General features: G+C 37.1%; 1 protein-coding gene across 6 annotated transcripts in view; it reads left to right on the top strand.

The window, feature by feature from the left end:
• The window catches only part of HBS1L (HBS1 like translational GTPase), a 61,852-nt gene extending 41,253 nt beyond the window's left edge, over positions 1–20,599 (top strand). For all 6 annotated transcript variants that reach the window (XM_080341790.1, XM_080341789.1, XM_080341791.1 and 3 more), the window contains 13 exons: positions 2,228–2,484; positions 2,963–3,128; positions 5,387–5,504; positions 8,139–8,285; positions 8,893–8,967; positions 9,711–9,828; positions 10,015–10,083; positions 13,141–13,245; positions 15,234–15,324; positions 16,918–17,026; positions 17,643–17,743; positions 18,682–18,826; positions 19,934–20,599. In XM_080341790.1, the coding sequence (XP_080197916.1) occupies positions 2,228–2,484; positions 2,963–3,128; positions 5,387–5,504; positions 8,139–8,285; positions 8,893–8,967; positions 9,711–9,828; positions 10,015–10,083; positions 13,141–13,245; positions 15,234–15,324; positions 16,918–17,026; positions 17,643–17,743; positions 18,682–18,826; positions 19,934–19,945 (1,513 nt within the window). In that variant the 3' untranslated portion in view covers positions 19,946–20,599. The remainder of the gene's footprint in view (positions 1–2,227; positions 2,485–2,962; positions 3,129–5,386; positions 5,505–8,138; positions 8,286–8,892; positions 8,968–9,710; positions 9,829–10,014; positions 10,084–13,140; positions 13,246–15,233; positions 15,325–16,917; positions 17,027–17,642; positions 17,744–18,681; positions 18,827–19,933) is intronic.
• The last annotated feature ends 62 nt before the right edge of the window (positions 20,600–20,661 follow it).

Here is a 20,661-nt window from a genome sequence, read left to right as displayed (position 1 = left end):
ACATTGCAGAAAATAATTGTTATGCTATTCCAAGGTAGATTTTCAACTTGAACTTCATGTACTATTTAAGGAATTTTAAAAACACAGAGCCTTCTGTTCAGCCTCATAGAAATGGACTTAGCTTTTCCGGTAAAAGAAAGCACAGATAACTATAGTGAATATTTTTCTGTGGTGTGTAATCACCTTTCTCTCTCTAAAGCAATGATGACCCACCAATTTTCAGAATTTAGGGAATCAAGTGTATCTTCTTATAAAGGGTATTCAGCTTGTCAAGATATGGTGTTATATACCGAGTTCGCCTAATGCTGTAGTTGGTGATACAGTGCAGCTGATTTTGTAGTGTCAAATCTAAAATGTTATGATTGTTTGATCCAAGGCAGTAGTTTGTTCTCCTTCAAATTGTTTGGAACCTATTGGTAATAGACTTGATACAGAGTTGTCTGTCCATTTTGCAGAAGTGCAGGTATCACCTGTGCCCCTGCAACCAGTGTTGCTGGCATAAACTAAGTTTTTTACTTAACTAGTTTGAGAAATCTATGTTGGTATATTCAGCCTTGATGTAAGACCCTGGCCTTGGGTTGTGGAACTGTAGCCAAATGAAATGAGTGCTTACATTTCTGCTTTGGGGTCTCACAGTCAAGAGGAAGACCTGACTTTGGGCCTTAAGAAAAAGGTGTCAAAATCATTGTCTGCTGCAGTACTGATTACATAGGTGGGTTCTGAAACTGCAGGAAAATAGGGAAACCTATAAAATGTCCCGTGTTGCTTAGTGCTATAAGGAGAAGCTAATTTTGTGGTCAGTCTGAGTATTTCCTAGGGCTAATTTTTTAGATCATAACTCTAGAACTGCTTTGTTCAATAGGCTTAACATCCTTGCACTGTATCATTTCCTGAGAAATATGTAGTGGAAAGAGACTAATATAATGCAAGTGCTCCTATGCCAACAGAAAATGAGAAGCAATGTCAAATAAAAGCAGAGGTGTCAAGATGTGGGATTCTGAAGTACCAAAATAAGTAGTTTTGTTTATAGAAGCTGAAAGGAGGAAAAGTGGGAAGGTAAATGTGGTGTGTAAACAGAAAGCAGAGAGTGAAAAGTTCACGCTGCATGTGGAGACACTTGCACATGAGAGCCTGCACTAATCCTTTCCATAGAGAGCAAGCAGCAGCATGGTGGTGCTACATGGGAAAGGATTTCCAGTTTTCCAGGAGAAGAAGCTGCTTCTCCTTGGATAACATTTTAGTGCTTCGTAGTTATTTTCAATATACTGTAATGGTCAGTGGTTTATATTTTGAAGTTTGCTGTGATATAATGCTGTCACACCTGTAATAACTGCTTCTGTTCCTGTCTTGCTGCTTATGTTAATGCCTCACCATGGAGCTCTGTCAGGCAGTAAGAAAGCTTCTGCTCTCCTGAAGATATTACTTAGCATTTGTTTTTAGTGGCCAGCTTTGCCGTAACAGGTTAAGAATCATACTGTTTATTCTCAGAAAGCTTGTGTGAATTAGGGAAAGATCCGCATTTACAAATCCGAGAGAAAAAGAGTGAGAGAGTGTAAGAGAATGATACTTGCATTACTTACTGTTAGGATTAGTTTGGTGATCTGTGGGAGAACAGGATGTTGGAGAGTTGGAGAATCCAAATCTCCTTGGTCCTACATGCCTTCTTTTATGCATAAACAAATTTTCTCAGCATTGATAAATGTAACTTGTTTGTTATGGCTCTATGTAAGCATTGCACATTAAACAGCAGCTCAGATATGCTTAGTATTTACTCTTTATACTGTATTACTGTTCTCACAATAGAGCATTGCTATGTTCAACCGCAATACTTGTAGTATATGTAGAAGCTGTTGTAGGATTGATACTTCAGAGTTGACTCGGCTTTTACTTCAGAGACAACCAGCTCTCCGTAGTTGTTCTGCACAACTGTCTTTTCCCTCCCTATTAAAAGAAGTGGCTGTGGGAAGCTTTTGTTTATCTGTTTCATGTATTTTACAAGATTATTTCTTATCTTGCTTTTGTACACAGTGCTTTTCAGACAAGATGTTCAGAACTGGTATCTGTGCAGTTTGTATCCAGCTGCTTATCGCTTCCACCTTAATGGGTTTATCAGAAACTCTTTGTCTGGGGCTTACATGATAGCAAAGGGAAAACTCAGTTTCTCTCCTGTATTTCTACAGCCTCTTTGTATTTTGCATTTCTTGTGTTTTCTTTTTTTTTTCCCTAGTGTGATTGCTGAAGAAAATGGCCATGCCAGCACACTTCAGAAAGGACTGTTAACTGGAGACACCAGTGTAGCTTCTGGGGTACTTGAGGCAGTCTCAAAATCTGCTCTTTCACCCCAAGTAGTGCAGGTTTCAGAAGAGCAGAATACGGTGCCTACTCCAGTAAAAAAGTCAAGCAAGACAAAACCACAAATAGATGTGAAAGCAGAGTTGGAGAAGAGACAAGGAGGAAAACAACTGCTTAATTTGGTGGTAATAGGTAATACTGTTAAATCATATTTTTGACAAACATAGAGATTAAACACTGTGTTGCTTGAATCTGGAATTGATAAGAGAAGCAGAACTCCTCTCTCCAGGGAAGGGAAATCTCACACTGTTTTCAGTTGCATCTGCTTGACCATTATTCTTTGGAGGGAGTACATTCATGTGTCCTTGACTAGGACGGGGAGGTTGACTTAGCTTCTGTTTGACAGTATAGTGAAATGTACTTTGGTTTGGTTGCTTTCTTGCAGTGTGTTCTTTTTAGTATGAATTTGGAGGTGCTATATGGCCATCATGCTGACTGTTTCAATAAACTATCTCTTTGTGTCTCTTTCTGACAGGATTGTGAAATTCTATGGATTGCATAAGCATTATTAGTGCATGTGATTTTCATATGTTTCAGTATACTTCTTCTTGTGCTATACTTAAAATGTGTAAATTAATAAAATTGATGCAATACTTATTTCCCTCCACAGGACATGTTGATGCAGGTAAAAGTACTTTAATGGGTCATCTACTCTACCTTTTGGGAAATGTGAACAAAAGAACTATGCACAAATATGAACAGGAATCCAAGAAGGCTGGCAAAGCTTCGTTTGCCTATGCATGGGTCTTGGATGAAACTGGTGAAGAAAGAGAAAGGTAGAAATATCTTTTAATGAAAATTAACTTTTTTCCTTGAAAGAACAGAATTTGTTAGGAAATACCAATCCGCTAATAATGCTTTGGTAGAAATATTCCAGGTATTTAAAGATGTTTACTCAATACTTATTAGCAAATATTTTTCTTTGTCCATATGAGTACATGTTACCAAAATTAAAAAATAATGAGAATGAATGAGAATGAGAATTTGAGTCTTCACATTTCTATGCTGTGTTGTGCAGACTAGGAGTACAATGCAGAATGCTTTTACTGGCTGAGTTGGTTCATTTAAAGCTCCCTTACTGGTTTATTGCTGCCTGATTTCTTTCAGTTTGGCTGTCGCTTTATGGGAAAGTTCTAGGTTAAGTTTTTCTGTGAAAATGTGTCAAGATTTATAGACTAAGCACTGAAACGTCAGTTAATCACATGTGACTTACATTTAATATAAAATCTGTAAATTAATAAATTATATTTCTATTATTTATAATCTGCCCTTAATTTTAAATTTTGTATTTCAAGTTAATAAATTAAATTTTATCATATTGAAAATTTATGTAATGGGGAAGCGGTGAAGCTAATTAAAAAACTGTGTAAGAACTTTAAAGAACACTCTGTGGGAAGCTAAAGACATGATATTCTGTGTTCACAAAACAATAAGAAAAGGCATTTTCTTATGTGTTTATACATTTGCAATCACTTGTCACCCATGGTTTCATAGCATATAAGCTCTTCTGGTTGGAAAGACAACCTTCACAATGTAAACTGATCCCAAAGAACATGGTGTGAGGCATTCTCTGTCATGTGTGTAACTGTTGTGGTTTTTAAAGGTGGATACACTTCTACAGCATCCCTGTATGTAGCTAAACTTTGATCTATGGGAGTCCTTTCATTTCGGAAGTGCACATACAAACCTGAGGGGGAGGGGGGGCGGGTTGCAGGTATGGGAAAGAGGGGAACAACCCATCCAACACAATTTTAAAAGTAGCCTTACATAAGTTATGGCTCATGATATTGTAGTGGTGGTACTGTTATTATGACATTATAGTCTAAGGATGTAAAAGAGGAAAAGCTGATGGGGGAAAAGTCTTTTTCTTAATCTCTGTAGATATAGCTGGGTGTAAAGCGGACAAACTTTGAAGATTATTTCCTTTCACAGATCTGTAATAGAATAAGTAAACACCATATTAAGTGTGTTATCAATACAAGCTGCCTTTGATAGGATGTAATTAACATGAGAAACCGAAAACAGAAACAAGTATTTATTGTCTGTGAAGAGTAAAATATTAACAGAAAGTAAAGTTTGCGGAATAGTTGTTATGAGCCTTAAAAGTGGTATTCCTTGGTCTATGATTTTTTTAGTATCCAAAAGTTGTGCATTTAGATACCAGACTTCTCTTCAGAAGGTGAATTGTAACTATTCAGGGAAAAAGTTTTTAGTTGGTACTTTTGATTTATTCTGTTTTCTCTTTACTCTAAGTTTTCTATTTTTAAAGGAAAATTTTCTGGAGCCATCTGTAAATGTTTGGGCTTCTAGGTTGTTGTTGTTTTATTTTTGTTTGAGAATGGGGGCTTTGTCGTTTGAAGTAACATGTTTTAAGTGTCTGTGTTCCTTGAAGGTGCCTGTCTGTCATTGTCGTCTGTAAATGGAGATGCAGATGACTAACCCAGACATCTGCATGATTGATGTTTGCATTTGATCAGATGCATCCCATCCTGTGTGCTGTGCAGGACATGTGGTTGTTAGTGAGATGTGGAACTGAGTCAAAGTGCTGCAAAAAGCTCTGCAATCCCTCCTTGATAATCAGTGTTCTGTGTGTGGATCTTTGCAAATGTGTAACTGTATTCCTGTAGTCCCACAGCATCTATTTTCCTATTCTTTGCTATGTTTCTGTTATGCTATGATGGTCTTTTCTGAAGAGCTAAGTATTAAAAGTAGAATTAGTAATTATTTAAATATGCAGTAGAGTTTTCATGTTCTCACTGTGCTTGTTGGGTGACAGTCCATAGGATTTAGTACTGTGAATTCTGAGTGTTTGTGACTCAGGTTACTGAAAGGCAGCTTTAGAGGTCTGCTTTTCCAGCAAGCAGGTTTCTTTAGCAAGCAGGTTTCTTCAGATTTTTTTTTTTATTATTATTATGCAGGCTAAATAAAATGAAAGCTATAAAGTGTATAATTTCATGATTGTGTTTTTAATAGCTTACTTTATGCATCTTTCCAAGCAGTTTTAATGGTGCATTGCATGTATGCTTCGTTTAAGGGGAGTGACAATGGATGTGGGTATGACCAAATTTGAGACAAAGACTAAAGTAATTACACTGATGGATGCTCCAGGCCACAAAGACTTCATTCCGAATATGATCACAGGAGCTGCACAGGTAGAGATGGTCTAAAGCTGTTTTTCCAATAGCATTATTATTTATAACTTTTTCTTAAATGGTTTTCTTCCTACTTTAACATTTAATACAAAATGCAATCATTCATGGTGCTAAAACATCTTTGACATTTTCATGCGTTTTCTAAACTGAAAAAAGAATGTGTTTAAAGACAGTTGCTATTCTTTTTTGGAGACTTTAACTTTGTGGACAAGAGTTTTCTTAGGGAAGAATTTGAATACTAAGTTGCAGTTTGTTAAAATCAGAGTTGAGCTTTTAAAGCTGTTTGAATGTGGGATATGGCTACAAGAAGTTCTGTGGAAGTGGTCTTGTTGGTAAAGATTTTGAGTGGTTTTCAGCTTAAAGAAAAATGATTTGGAGAGGTCAAACAAAAAGCTTTCTTCTGTTTAACAATGTATTTTATATGGGATGATAAAACACACCATAGATAAAGAAGTTTATGCAGAATGCATCTGTGCTGTCAATAGAACATTTACAGAGATTATTTGCCACTTGCTTTAGGAACAGTAGGTAAAGTCAAAAGTATAGTGCACTACCCATTGAATTCAGTATGGTACTTACCATTCTCATATAGGTTAGCTATTTAATTTATGGAAATAATAAATCAGAGGGGGGGAAGAATAACATGTTTACTTGACATAAAATGTGTAAATTTTTTTCCACTTAAAGGCACCCTTTTTTAAATGATAGAGCTGATTCTCCAAAGTAGTGGTGTGATCAAATATTTTTTTTCCTAAGCTAAGCTACTGTGTAGAGTTTTTTTGCTTTCGTGCATGTCATTGCAGTCTGAAATGTGAGTTTTATCTAAAAATCTCAGTAAGGATGAGTAGCGATAGTACGATTTTACAGATAAAATAGAACTATATTATGGGAAGACTGGTTTGCCCCAAATTCTGCTCTGAAACAGAACCAGGGTAAGAATTCAGACTGTGCGACCCAGCGGTTAGGCTGCAGGCCAGTCAGAAGTTCACAAAGTGTGATATAGTGCTTGTACAGTCATCTATATTATGGAGCATGTGTTGTAGGAAATTCAGGAGTTTAAAAATCTTTAAAATCTTTAGTTTCAGAACACTGAAAAGTGTCGACTCAGTCACACCATCTTCTTTACAACTTTAAATTAAATAGGTGTGCCGTTTTTGGGAAAAATAATACTGGCAGCAAGTGCTACGAGAAGACTTGCAGATCCACCATCAGTTCAGCAGAAGGTGGGACTGGCCAAGGAGACTTGGTGTGTCTCTGTGTTCCCTCAGCTCTGAGGATGATGAGGGGCTGTTCTGTTCTGAAGCCTGTTAAGGAATCACAGGAACTTTGCAACTTTCTGTTGTCTGTAGAGCAGGCTCAGCACCAAAGCAATGGGTAGAAGAAAGCACATGTGGAAGTGGCCCTGGTGCCTTTTTATTGTGGAGAATTCTGTTAGGAGGTGAATCCCCAACTGCCGTTATACAAAATGCAAATCAGCCTTATCAGGGCCAGGATCTGGCCTTTGATACATATGGTTAATTCACGTAAGTCCTGAGTTATGGTTTTTATAATTTAGAAAATACAGGATGTCTTTTTTTTTGAGGGAGAAGTTTACCGCAATGCACTTCTGAGGCTGACAGCTGTGGGGAAATTCATCCCTCATCCTTTTCCCGTTCTCACACTTGCACTGTCTCTGTATGAGCTGTGGGGATTTTGTGTCTTGGACAAGGTCAGGGGAATTCAGAGCCAGGATGTGTTCTGTCTTCCCACTCGTGGCATCCTGAAGCATAAGCGTGTAAAGAAAGGGAGAAAGTACTGCTTTTTCTCCTCTCTCTTTCCATTTTGTCCATCTCATCAGGCCTATGAAATTATCTTGCACTTGCCTCTTGACAGCAGTACCTTTTATCGTTCACGTCTGGTGCTGTAGCTTGGTGCATGACGGTGGCTTGACTGGCTGTTACTTCCCAAAGCAGGAAAAGTAGAAGAAATACAAGCAGTATTTAAGGCTAACAGCAAAATCTGTGGTTCTCCACTGTGCTTATGTGGCTAATTCTTGTGCAGTTTTGTAGACTGTGTGATACCTATTTGCTCTTCATGCTGTGGCAGAGAATTTGCCTAGATGGCTACTTAGTCTTTTCCCCCTAGTGATTTTTGGCATGCTTCAGTGTGTTGAGTAGACTGTGAAGCACCCACATCCAACATGCAGTTGACTGGTTGTTCCAATTGTATAGTGAGGTGACTTATCTGTAACTTCTGCAGCTTCTCACTGTGAAGGTGTCCAGACTGAGGCAGGAAGAACTGGATGTTGTGGTCATACCCATTCTTAAGCTTCTGGAGCACAGGCTGCTTTCGTTTAGCTGAGCACTCTGCAGCACATCCAGAATCAGTAGTCTGAAGATGACACGTTCCCAAAACCAAGAGTTGGCTTATGTTTAACAGAAAGTGGTGGTTTATGACATGAAATGACATAATGCCATAATCCCTCATCAAAGTGGGCGTGACACAGATGGAACTGAGCAGTTTCAGTTACATTTGAAGCACATCAGGATTCTTCCCGTATAGAGCACTTTTTGTGTGAAATGTTGCTGATTGACATATTAACCCAGATTATTTCCACCTCTTAACCACTTTTGATTGTATTTTTTTTTCATCTAGGCTGATGTGGCTATTTTGGTTGTGGATGCTAGCAGAGGAGAGTTTGAAGCAGGGTTTGAGACAGGTGGACAAACTCGAGAACATGGATTATTAGTTCGCTCTCTTGGAGTGACACAGCTAGCTGTTGCAGTCAATAAAATGGACCAGGTACATCCTTATTTTTTTCATTTAATTGAAGGGCTTCCATCTAGGATTGTAGACCCTAATTTTAAGGATCAGTATTGTGAAACTAATAATTAAAGTATTATTTCTTTCTTTAATTCAGAGCTCTGTCTCTTGTGTCTAGACTTTACAATACTTTTTATTTATGAGTGTATTTTCAAAGTGCACAGAAAGACATTTTTGATGCTAAAAATGAGTAGAGGTCCCTCTTGTACTTGTGAAAACCTCACAGAAGCAGTTAACCCAGTGGCATCTGCAAGAGCATCTTGGTGATCATTCAGGTCAAGACCCCAAGAGCTTTACCTAAACATGTAAGGTGTGTTAAGTATTGCCACCTGTGTTTTAGATTGTTACTGTGTTACATATAATCTTGTAGAATCTGAATTTTGTGTGAATGTTAAAAAAAAAAAAAAGGTATGCTTTTACATTTTCAACTATGAATCCAGCTGGGAATCTTAAATACTTTTAAATCCATTAGGTGTTGTGTGTGAAATACACCTACAGGTACTACAGAGCTGATGACATGCAGCTGTATGTTCGAGTCACGTTAAAAATCTATGATTTTATTATTGTAACCTGTTTTCCATTTTAGGTCAATTGGCAACAGGAAAGATTTCAGGAAATTACGAATAAGCTTGGCCAATTTCTTAAACAAGCTGGCTTTAAGGTAATTTAAATTTCTGAGGTCTGTGTTGGTTTGTTTGGGCATTTGGGTAGGACGAGCTTTTCTGCTGTTACAGTCAGGTTATTCTGTGTCACCTTCCTGCTACTGCTACCTGCACATAATGTAGCAGGTTCCTTTTCTTACTGGTTGGGTGTACACTGAGCCCTCGATAAGGTTAGTCAGTTCTCTAATACTCTTTCTGTCATCATCTCTGCTGAATCTTTGGGGCACTCACCTCATTTGTTGCCTCTTGGTATTGTTGTCCATAAAGCAAGACAGACCAGGGATGTTCTGTCTTAATATTCAGCATTACATTAATTACAGTAGAGAGTTTTATACCAGAGCAGGTGTCATTGTGGATTATGAACTCATAAGAACACTCTCCATTTGGCCTGGCTATGGCCTTCCTGAAATCCATATGCATGAACCAGCAATTTAAACCGAGGTTTTGCCTGTCAGATATGGAGCTGGATTTTGTTATATGATCTCAGTTTCACTTAGTTATTAATGTTGCTATCGTCATTTTTAAATATCCCCAGTTCTTTGTTGGTGCACTGTGGTCAGGCAAGAGGCAAACAGAAGGGGAATGGATCCACTGATTAATCGGCCTTCTCCAGGGGATATACGAATCTGCCAACTGTTCTTTTCTAGCTTAGACATGTAATATTGAAAAAATGCACCTCACGCTTCTGCTAGAAGATCCCATTGTTAATGAATGGTTAACTTCTGTTTGTTTTCTTAATTAGGAATCAGATGTGGCTTATATCCCAACGAGTGGCCTTGGGGGTGAAAATCTGGTCACAAGGTGTCAGTCAAGTGACCTCACACAGTGGTATAAAGGGAAGTGTTTGTTAGAGCAAATTGGTGAGTGCAGTTTTCCTCATTTAAAAACTAATATATCTTAGTCCTGTGTGTGTCAAACTTATATTTTGGGGAAATGTGGGACAAAGTCTTTGGAATGCAATATACTTGATTTATCCCTAAGAGTGAAGTTGCTGATACAGTTATTGAATACAGAAATTCTAAGAGGTTTTATCAATTTATTTGCAGATTCTTTCAAGCCACCACAGAGATCAGTGGATAAACCATTTCGGTTGTGTGTTGCTGATGTTTTTAAAGGTTGGTTCTTTTTATGATATTTTCATCATCTTTTCATGGATATTCAACACAAGTGTTGAAAAATGATGTAAGAATAAGACTTAAAGTAGGAGCTTTATGTGTATCTGTAGTGTGGAACAGAAATAGTAAGTTCTCAAGCAGTGTTCTTTGTAGAATTTTAGATAGTATTGGTGAAGGAGAAACACACTGGAAGAGAAATGGAGGGAGAAAATCTGCATGACCAGCTAATTGGCTGTGTAATGAGCTGGTGGTTCTGTGGGATAGAATTTGGGATTCTTTCCCAAAGTGGTTCTTGTTGCCTAGATGAATCTTTCTCAAACTTTTTGTGAGTGTGACTTAGGGCTCTTTTACCTTCCATTCCTAGATTTTAAAAAAGTGTGACCTGTTGCCTTTCTTTCCATTGTTGTAGCTGTAAGTAATAATAAATCCCTTCATTTTCATATAAAAATTTGGCAGAGTGAAGTGGAAGGAAAGGATAATGGTGATGAGACTGTTTTAACCAGCCAGGGATTTAATGAAAGGCAGTTAGCTATTCCCTAGCACTAACAGAGATATAGACAGCAAGTAACTATAACCAGTTCTTAATCCCATTGTCCAGAGAAAATAGACTGCTGTGAGCCCTTACGGTTTTCATTGTAAACTTGATTTTTTTTTTTCGGTTAAATGCTTTTAAATTTACAGGTAATTTAGAAGAAATAATGTTTGTAACACTCATCCCATTTGAAACATTCCATAGATCCCTTGAGAAGTGTGGCAAACTAAATGACAGCGTGATTTGAAATATTGTGAATATTTGTAATCAATTGAAATTCATATTTTAAAATAAGTATAGGGTGTTTATAGGGGAAGTACAAACAAAGCAGAGCAAAATACTGATTTTTGTGTTGAGCTAAGTTTTACAAAATGAGCAATTTAGGCTACATCTGTTCTGCGGAAAAGTGATTTTTTGCTAAAGTATGAAAAAAATAATGACTTTGGAAGGGACTTAGTTTACATATACAGGGTTTATCACTAAATGTGGACTTACAGGTGGTTTTAGGCTTTTTTTTTTCCCTCTACCTTGTGATCTCAAGACTTAATTAATGTGGATGCCACCAGAGGAAGTGGCTGCAGGTAGGAGTACATGAAGCAACAGTTGTTCTTGGCTTTGTCACAGCGCCTGTGCCAGCTCAGGAGGAGGTGTCCATAGAAGTGTGTAAAAAGTGAGAGTGCTGAGCGCACTCTCACATAGTTTGGAAAAACCCTTTCTTAATTAAGGTTACCCACACGTATGATTCATCTACCTCAGCCTGATTTTAGCTGTTATCCTCCTGATATTCTCTGCAGGCAAACTATATCCTGATCCAAGAGGTCTCTGTGAATTCCTTCACTCCTGCATCAGTCCCCACTTACCATATTATAATACTGTCCAGGGTATGATTTGACCTGACTTTAGAAAAGCTGTTTAGCTTTAGAAAATCCTGAGGACAAAGAATATGTCCTGGCACAACACAAGTACCATGATACACAGAAATCAGGCCCTTTTTTATGCCCTGATTCTGTCCCCTACTCTCTGTTTTGTACTGGCATTGGTTTCACAGGAAGCTGAAGGAATTGGCACTTTGCAGGAAGCTGTCAGGATGGGAGAGATGTCAAACACCACACTGGTTTACCAAGCCAGAGCTGGTGATTATGTGGAAAAAAAAAAAGGTTTATTATTGTGGTTGGGGAACCTGCAACCAATTCACATTTCTGGTTGCCTGCAAGTGCTTGCAGAGGTTATTTTGTGTACCATGTTGAGGTGGTATTTGTACCACGATTTGGGGATTCATTTTCTAGCAAGTATCTGCTTCTCCAGTTTTCTGTTCTTTTGACATCCTATGCCATCTGTTAATTGTCTGCATTCATCTCATTTGCTGAAATAAATAGAGGAAAATCAGCTTGCAGGCATAGTCCACTACTGTGGAGTCTCCTTATCTGGAGACATTCAAAACCCACCTGGACACATTCCTGTGAGATCTGCTCTGCTGAACCTGCTTTAGTGGGTGGGTCAGACTAGATGATCTCCAGAGGTCCCTTCCAACCCCAACCATTCTGTGATTCTGTAATATTTTTCCTGCTAAGTGGAAGCATTCATCAATAATGGTGTTGAATGCAAAAGAGCAAGTTGGTAGTATGTGACCTCAAGATCTGAAGTCGACTTTCTCTTTTGAATTCAGCTTTAAATTAATCTTTTAATCTAATGTCACATACAAAATACTAAGGTGCTTGCTTATCACTGAATTCTAGTGTTCAGCAAAGGTATATTTGCTGTTTGTATAGATACCAAAAATGTCATTGTAGATTCACTTCAGAGGATTCTTTTTAAATACACCTGCAAACATGTGCTCAGGAGATGAAGCTTTTCTTAAGGTGTATGTGCATAAATGTGGACAGGTAGCACATCTATTGAAAATAACTGACATATCATTCAAATAATAAACAGAGTGTTAGGACATTGAAGAAGAAAAACTCTGGTCTTTTATTCAGAAATATTTAAGTCATCCACGATTATAATAACTCCTCATATTAAATAGGACTGAATCAATCTTAGACTTTCCAGGAGTAAAAGTAATACACTGACAGAGCTTGTAGGATTCTGACTCAGTTAAACAGTAAATGGCATAGGAATTTGCAACTGTATGCAGGAGAACTTTTATGAGACGTCTGGTATGTTTTCTTTTTTATCTGTAATTGTAGTGAGCAAGTGCTGAATTAAATAAAATTTCTAGAAATTAAGCTGCTTAATCTAATATTGAAAAATTAAAAAATATTGCTTCATATACCTACATTTGTTTAAAGAAGGATATTTCTCCCTTGGTTCTGAAAAACATAAGATCTAGAGGTTTTGAATTTAATGTTTCATTTTCATTATGATGCACATCTGCTAACTTGCAAGTACTGAACGCTCTGCTGGGGGGGTGGAAAACTGTCTTCATTATATTAAAAACTTATCTATGCAATGCTGAAGGTCTAACTTGTGATAGGAAATTGACTTTATTATGAAGTTTTTTGAAATAATTACTGTGTTTATTTCAGACCAAGGATCAGGATTTTGTGTGACTGGTAAAATAGAAGCAGGTTATATTCAGGTTGGAGAACGACTTCTGGCAATGCCTCCCAATGAAACTTGCACTGCAAAAGGTACAGTCTTCAGAAGTGTGTTTACTTTCAGGTCAATATTGGGCTAGAAGCAGTTACTGAAATGGTAACAGACTGTCAAACTGATACTAACTGTCAAACATAAAATGTGAAAGCATAAAACGAATTTCTTTAGATGTGACTGTGTGTCTGTATAAATATGTCTATGAAGAGTATGTGAAATCTTGCCTCTTTTTTTGCCTTTTTTTTTTTACTATATCAGATATTCCAAATGTTACAGCCTCATGACTTTTGACATTGCTTTATGAAGAACCTGTAAAAACATCTGAGTTCCAGCAATGTCTATAAAAATGTGCAGTACAGAATTCATTACTATTCAGCTCTGCTGTGGAGTGTTACTGCTGTTGGGAAGTGTGACGATGTTGAACAACCTTTAGAAATGAATCTTATGAATTAGATGTGAAAAAGCTTGAGAATTAAGTCTCTCCTGTCTGATGTTCTTGAGATTCGTCACTGATCCTTTCATAATATAGGAACTGTCAGGATATAACTGTGCTGAGCAGTGACAAAAGAGAAGAAAATTGGATTTAAAATCCAATACATTTGATTTATGAAAAGAGGAATTAGCTAGGCCAAGGCATTAAATACTTGGCTGTTTGATTAAGATTGCTGGTTTGGTACTGCAGAGTTGTCTGTTTCATGTACAAGCAGAAAGATAAAATTATGGTTTTCGTACATTGACCAAGGAATAAAAAAATAAGCCCTCAAAATAAATGATTCCTGTATCTAACTGTTTAGCCTGAACTCAGTAATGTGCTGGTTCGACTGTCCCGTTCTGTTCCAGAACCCGCCTGTTCAGTGCTGGTGGGGAAGCACTTCAGTGTGCCCGTTCGTGTGGGTTTATTCACATTGTTTTAATGCACAGGAATGTTACAATAATGTGGATGAATATGGGTGTCAGGTCACTGTAGTCACTCCTCTACTTTGGGAGCGCAAGAAGTAGCATGGGAAAATACGTATTTTGTCACAGTATCCCCAGTGGTACAATTCTATGATTTTTCTTTTGTACTGCCTCTCATATGGCTGAAATGTGGGTAGAGGTTGAGAATATTATTTCTATTTAATGTAAAGTAGAGATAATTGATTTATCATACAATATTTACAAAAGGTAGTGTGCACATGAGGATTCCACTTTTTCATTTAAAGAGGCTGAGTTTCACTTACTCTGTGAGAACGACACATACATGTGAAATAATTTTCAATACTGCTTCAAAAACTATACTTAACGTGCTTGTAGTTGAATGATAGTTTCTGGCATGTTTTTGACAAGTGGTTTTGGGAACAGATTTGCAAACCAATAAATACAATTTGTAGTGAAATAGAACTAGATTGTACAAATGTATGCAGTATTTATAAAAAATGGGCTTTTTTTCTTTACTTCTTGGTGTCTACCAGAACCTCAGAATGTTAAGTCAGGAGCAATTAGTTTTGTCCTCACTCACCAGCCAGATTATCTTTTAAAGCAATTAAAATACATCACAATCAGAATAAAATTACTTTTAAAGATGCTTTCTAATAGACGTGGTGTCGTGAACGAAAGGCATCGGTTACGCTTTTTTATGAAAGAGTCAGCAAACCCACTTAAGGTAAATGAAAGTTGACATAGTACCATTAAAGTATATGAAAGATGCGGTCTAGGGTGTGCATGTGCCTGAAAGGATGGGTGGAGATATCAGTACTACGGCGTTTTCAGGACTGCGTCATCTGCGCTTGTGTGACAAGTGCCAGGTCCTCTCTGCTGGCTTAAATAAAGCCATGTTATTGTGCAGGGTGGGGTGAGAGAAGTCCTCACTGAGGGGAAAAAAAGCTTCCTCAGTCTTCTCAGTTAAAAAGCTTTTACTCTCAATCCATTCATTCTGAAAATTGATGAGTAATGGTTGATGAAGCACAAATGGCCCAAACAGAGCTGTTTGTTTGTAGCTCAGAACCTAGGTACTTCACTGAGAGGTTCTGTTCTTACTCATTTCCAGGAATCACACTGCATGATGAACCAGTTGATTGGGCCGCAGCAGGAGATCATGTTAGTCTCACTTTGACCGGCATGGATATCATCAAAATCAAGTGAGCAAAACTGGGTTTCAGTCTAAGTAACGGTTTGTTTTTAATGAAAAGCTTTATAACTATGACACTTAACAATCAGCGGTTTACTTGAAGAATGATGTGGCTACCAGGATATTTAAAACCAAAATGATGCATATCACCTGGCGTGCATGTACAAACGTTGGAAACATCTGCTGCATGTGCAACGGCAGCCTCAGAACACTGTTAGGCTTCATGCTTTGCCCTAGTGCTGACACTGGTGACTTCAGAGCCTTTTGCCTTAAGACTTGTCCTTGGACATTTTGATAGATGAGTTAAGGAAATCCATATCACTAAATAAAAGATTTTTGAAGAGCTTATCAAATCATAAATCATTCTGACAAAACACATCCAAACAACTGCAGTTGTGTACCAGTAAGTACATCTGGACAAGTGGAATTGATAGAAACTGTTATTTAACATATTTAGATGTTTGTAATGTTTTGGTAAATGTTTTTCTGACCCTTTTCTGGAAGGCTCTGATACGTTCAGTGAGACGCAGCACATCTCTGTGTGTATTTCAGTCTATAGGTTTCATGCTAAGCCTTAGCCTCAGGCTTTTAGATAAGAGTCAGTTGTTGCTCAGGCTAGAAAATTGGATCCATACTTTGTTCAGCTTTTTCATGTTCCAGTTGGACTTCAGAGAGCAAACTTTCAAGCTACTGTTTGAAAAACTCCTTGCATTAATAGTTTTGCCAATTTATGCTCTGCTTTTAAGAGAAAAGAACAGGATTTTCTGTATTGCCATTTCATAATGGGGCGTGATTCTCTGTGGTAAATGGAGAGGGGGAAAAAAATTTGTTCTACTTGTTGCATGAAGGCTTGAGTCAATTTGTTACTTTGATGTTATTCATCTTTTGGAGATATGTTAGATTTGTCAAGGAAACGTGCAAAGTTTGAAGTACTCTTGATATTGATTAAATCTGATTGCATCTGATGTATACGTTTAATCACGCAGTTCATTCTCTTCAGTCATGTTTTTTGGTGGGATTAATTTTCCTTCCATTTTAGATAGCTAAAACTAGCCACTGTGAAAAAGCTGTGTCAAGTCTGCTTTATTGACTTGTAATGAGCTTTCTTGTGACTCCATGTGGGATTTTTTGGAAGTGAATGCTGCTGAGAGCTTAAGTTTCGAAAGTCCTGATTGTGATGTTCTTTTATCTACAGAGTAGTTGAGTTACAGGCACCAGCACTGCAAATTTGGGCACCCAGCAGTACTTTATGCTATTGATCTGGAACAATTAATCTCTGAATGAAAGTCTTAATTCTTCAAAATACCTACGCACAGGAAACAGTGACGTTTTTAGAAACTGATTAGCAATGGACGTTAATTGTTCAGTGAACTAGACAGACCTTTTCATGCATACCCACAAAATACTGTAGACATTGTCTAGGAATTAATTTCATTATAGGTTTTAATATAGTGATCCTGTTCTCCCCCCCCCTCCACCCCATTATATTACAGTGGTGTTGTCTTTGCTTTGCTTGTCTTAAATATTTGTCTTTTTCCAGTGCGGTGATTAACATTTATATGTCAAGATATATATCAGTGTCTATTATTCCCCTCTCTTGTAGTGTTGGCTGTGTATTTTGTGATCCTAAGGAGCCCATTAAAGTTTGCACTCGTTTCAGAGCTCGGATTCTCATCTTCAATATTGAGGTTCCAATCACTAAAGGATTCCCTGTAAGTCTTTGTGAAAGTTCTTGTGTTCATTGCAGGTTGCTCAAGGCTTTTCCTCTACATGTCCAATCCCCCCAATATAAGAGATACTTAGTGTGCAGAAGTGGTTCTGTCCCTCCAGAGGAAAACAGATTCTTCTCTAGTTTGAACAGGATGTAAAGGACTATTGTGGCTGCTTACACATATTCGTACTGGCTTTTAATATGTATCTGAGCTGTTTCAGAGGACGTGAGTTCCACCATGGTCAGACTAGACTGTCCTTTAGATAACTCACGCTTTGTAGGAGCATAATGATGCATTTAGTTGTAAGATAACCTTTTAAAATAAATACAATATCAGTTCATGGTACAGAACTGCACTGACCTGGCAAAAGCAAAACACTTAAGAATGAAAAATGTATTTATGGTGAATTAATACATGACCTTTGTGTCATATCTGTAGAGATCACAGTTTAGGAACAAGGAACAGTTTCTGAATGTGAGGCAGAGACTCCTGTGAGAGAAGTTTTATAAACATTTGTTTAAAAAATCGGTGTTAAAAGAAGTCAATGTTTTCAAGTATTAACACACAGGATTTCTGATTACTGTAGAATGTTTAATAACTGAAAAAAATATTTTAGGTGCTGTTACACTATCAAACCGTAAGTGAACCTGCAACTATCAGAAGACTGTTGAGTGTCCTACACAAAAGCACTGGTGAAGTGACAAAGAAAAAACCTAAGTAAGTGTTTCGAATAGTTAATAATTACTCAAGAAATGTGCTGACTTTAGATTAACGTATGGTATATCAAGTAGATTCTATTATGAAGCAGTAGTATAAAAATCTGCTTCTGTTGTTTAAGTTGGTTTGATGTGTAGATTTCAGAGTGTTTTACGAAGTGAAAAACTTCCTTGCTACTTGATAAATGCTGAGCACCTGAGAAGCAAAATGACTTGCCTAAGGTCACTTGCAGAATTGGGAGTGAATCCTAGATCACTACACTTAAAGGATTTTTACATATATATATATGTTTGTTTGGTTGGTTTTTTTACATTATCTCTTTTCCTGTAGTAGCATGGGATCCTTGGCATGATTTTGGAGGTGGTTTACTGTCTAAAATCAACTATTCTAGACAGTGCGTCAGAGAAAAATAGATTTAGGGAGTCTTCCCATACAAGTTAAGCTATGGGAACATCACTTTAGTTATTTAAAGCTGTATTTGGGTAGAAATGTTGTTTGATACATCCAACATTATCAGAATAATCCCTTTCCAGAATTGCATGGCTGAAACTCTTGCTGAAAGGTAATGGGAAGAAAAATCATTACTTCTGCAGAGCAGTGAATTGGTTCTTTAGGCGTTGAGTTTAAAATAAGACTTGTTTTCTACTAGGCATGAAAAAAACAGGTTTTAATGAGATAATTAACTTCAAAGCCATTTTCTAAATGTTACAGTGGATGCCCTTCTCTGGAAGTTTTTAAAGAAAACTCAGATGCCTTTTTAAAAGGTGTGCTGCAGGCAAATTAGTTTTCAGTCTGGTGGCTTGGCTTATACTTGAAATCAAGTTTGTTCATTATACTTTTGTCTTTTTAAGTTGATTTTTTTTTCCATTTGTTCACTGTTCTCTTTTTAATTTACACTATCATATTTATAATAGAGTTTTCTGCTTATTTACCTGCAGGTTCTTGACTAAAGGGCAGAATGCTCTAATAGAACTACAAACTCAAAGACCTGTTGCTCTAGAGTTATATAAAGATTTTAAAGAGCTTGGGAGAGTTATGTTACGCTACAGTGGTTCCACTATTGCTGCAGGAGTTGTCACTGAGGTATGGCATTTTTATAATGGACTTTCTGTACTGTAAAGGAATGGTGTTAACTTCCTGGTAGCATTTAGTTTTTATGGTTAAGACCTTTTTTACACACTTTGGCCTAAGAAATTGATTTATTCTGCTGAAAGAGAGGCAGTACTTCATGAAGACGTAAGGAAAACTTGCTGTGTTATGTTCATTTTATCAGGAGCAAAAATTACTCTGTTCAGAATTTTTTAATGTTGTGCATTTTTCCCCCTCTCTCAAATTAAAAAATAACCCTTCAATATTTTAACATGCATCAGTCTTTCTGAAATCTCTTTGCCTACATAAATATACTGGAAGTAGTTTGTAAATAAGAAGTGTTGGCCATTTTTACTGTGGCTAGTTTGGGTCCCAGATATTTTTATGTTAGTATTAAAAAGAATAGTACATTTGATTCTCACTGATGGCTATAGACATTTCTGATTCTGTGCGAGAGGAAGCAAAGGCTATGGGGCTGAATATAATGCTTTGCCTCTTATTAGGAGAAAAAAATATGTATGTTCCTCTATCTGTCACTTCAAAAAAACCTTGCTCTGAGTTTTGGATTATAATTTAAAAGTTCTACTTTTAGGCCTGAGGGAGAGCAGTTTAGTCACATTAACCAAGTTCTACTACTGAGACTTAAAGCTGAGTCATTCAATGTCAAAACTTGGAACTAGAGTGTGAAGAATTTCTGGCTTCTCCCTGTGCATGTAGGAATGCTGTGCTAGCACTGTCAGAGGCTCTGGGCCTTGTGGAGTTTCAATGCTCTTAACAATCTGTCTGGTCTTAAATAGGATCCAGAATGAGGGCTTTAATCTTGCTCCTGTCTTTCACTAAATATAACCTGAAGTGAATGGGGTCCTATTTAGATCTGTGATGCCCAGTGTTCGTAGAATTGTGGGCTAAATAACTCTGATTGTTATTTGAGATTTACTATTTTAGTACTTGTGATCTTGTTCTGGAGAATTTCAGAGCAAAAGGAATTATTTTTTCCATAGCAAACTATATCATGTTGAAAAAAGCTGTGATTGTTTTACATTTAGTACTTCATTTTTCACAATAGGCTTGTGTTTTTTTGCCGTTTGCGTATATTTTTAGATTAAAGAATGACAATGGTGCCAGAACTTAGACCGTCCAACCAAAATGCAACTAGATATCTAAACTTCTGTTTAAGAACCCAGTTACTTCAGTTGAAGGAACAAGTGCAATTAACTGGGGAGAAGATGATGATGACAAAAGTTCAATTGTGTGAGACATCTGGGGAGCCCTTCATCAGCCTCTCCCACTGCAGAACAAGATGCCAACTGACAAGGAGCTGCTAACGTTGCACTTCTGGAGCTCAAGAATCTCGTGTTTCTCCATGTGGAATTTAGCCCTTAGGGAGTCTGATGGAAATATCTTAGAAAGCTGAATTAGAGAAAAAGATGTTGCATCATCATGAAACAAACTCCTTACTTCCAGACATAAATTGTTTACATGTTTTCTTTGATTTGCTTTTTTGCTGCACATTAAATCAGTAAAGTAACTTTATTGGTCTAATATATTTTTAGGTTTGAGTTGAATGCATATTCAGGGGGAAAAAAAAAGAAGTATTTACTTTGGTTTCAGGAGAATGGCATAGTATTATTCCAGGATTGTTTTCCCTGTCCCAAAATTTATTTAAAAAAAAGGAAGTTTTCTTTTGCTGTGTAGTGGAAGCTGTGCCAACATCGGCTAATTTTATTTTTTAAACTGTAAGAATAATAAAATAACTTTGTCTCAGCATTATTTTTGTCTGCTTCATATTTTGTTATTTAAACACTTCTAAAATGTAATAAATCATTCTC

This window comes from Nesoenas mayeri, assembly GCF_963082525.1.
Source record: "Nesoenas mayeri genome assembly, chromosome: 3".
Lineage (NCBI taxonomy): Eukaryota > Metazoa > Chordata > Aves > Columbiformes > Columbidae > Nesoenas > Nesoenas mayeri.
This window is presented reverse-complemented; position numbering and strand designations above follow the sequence as displayed.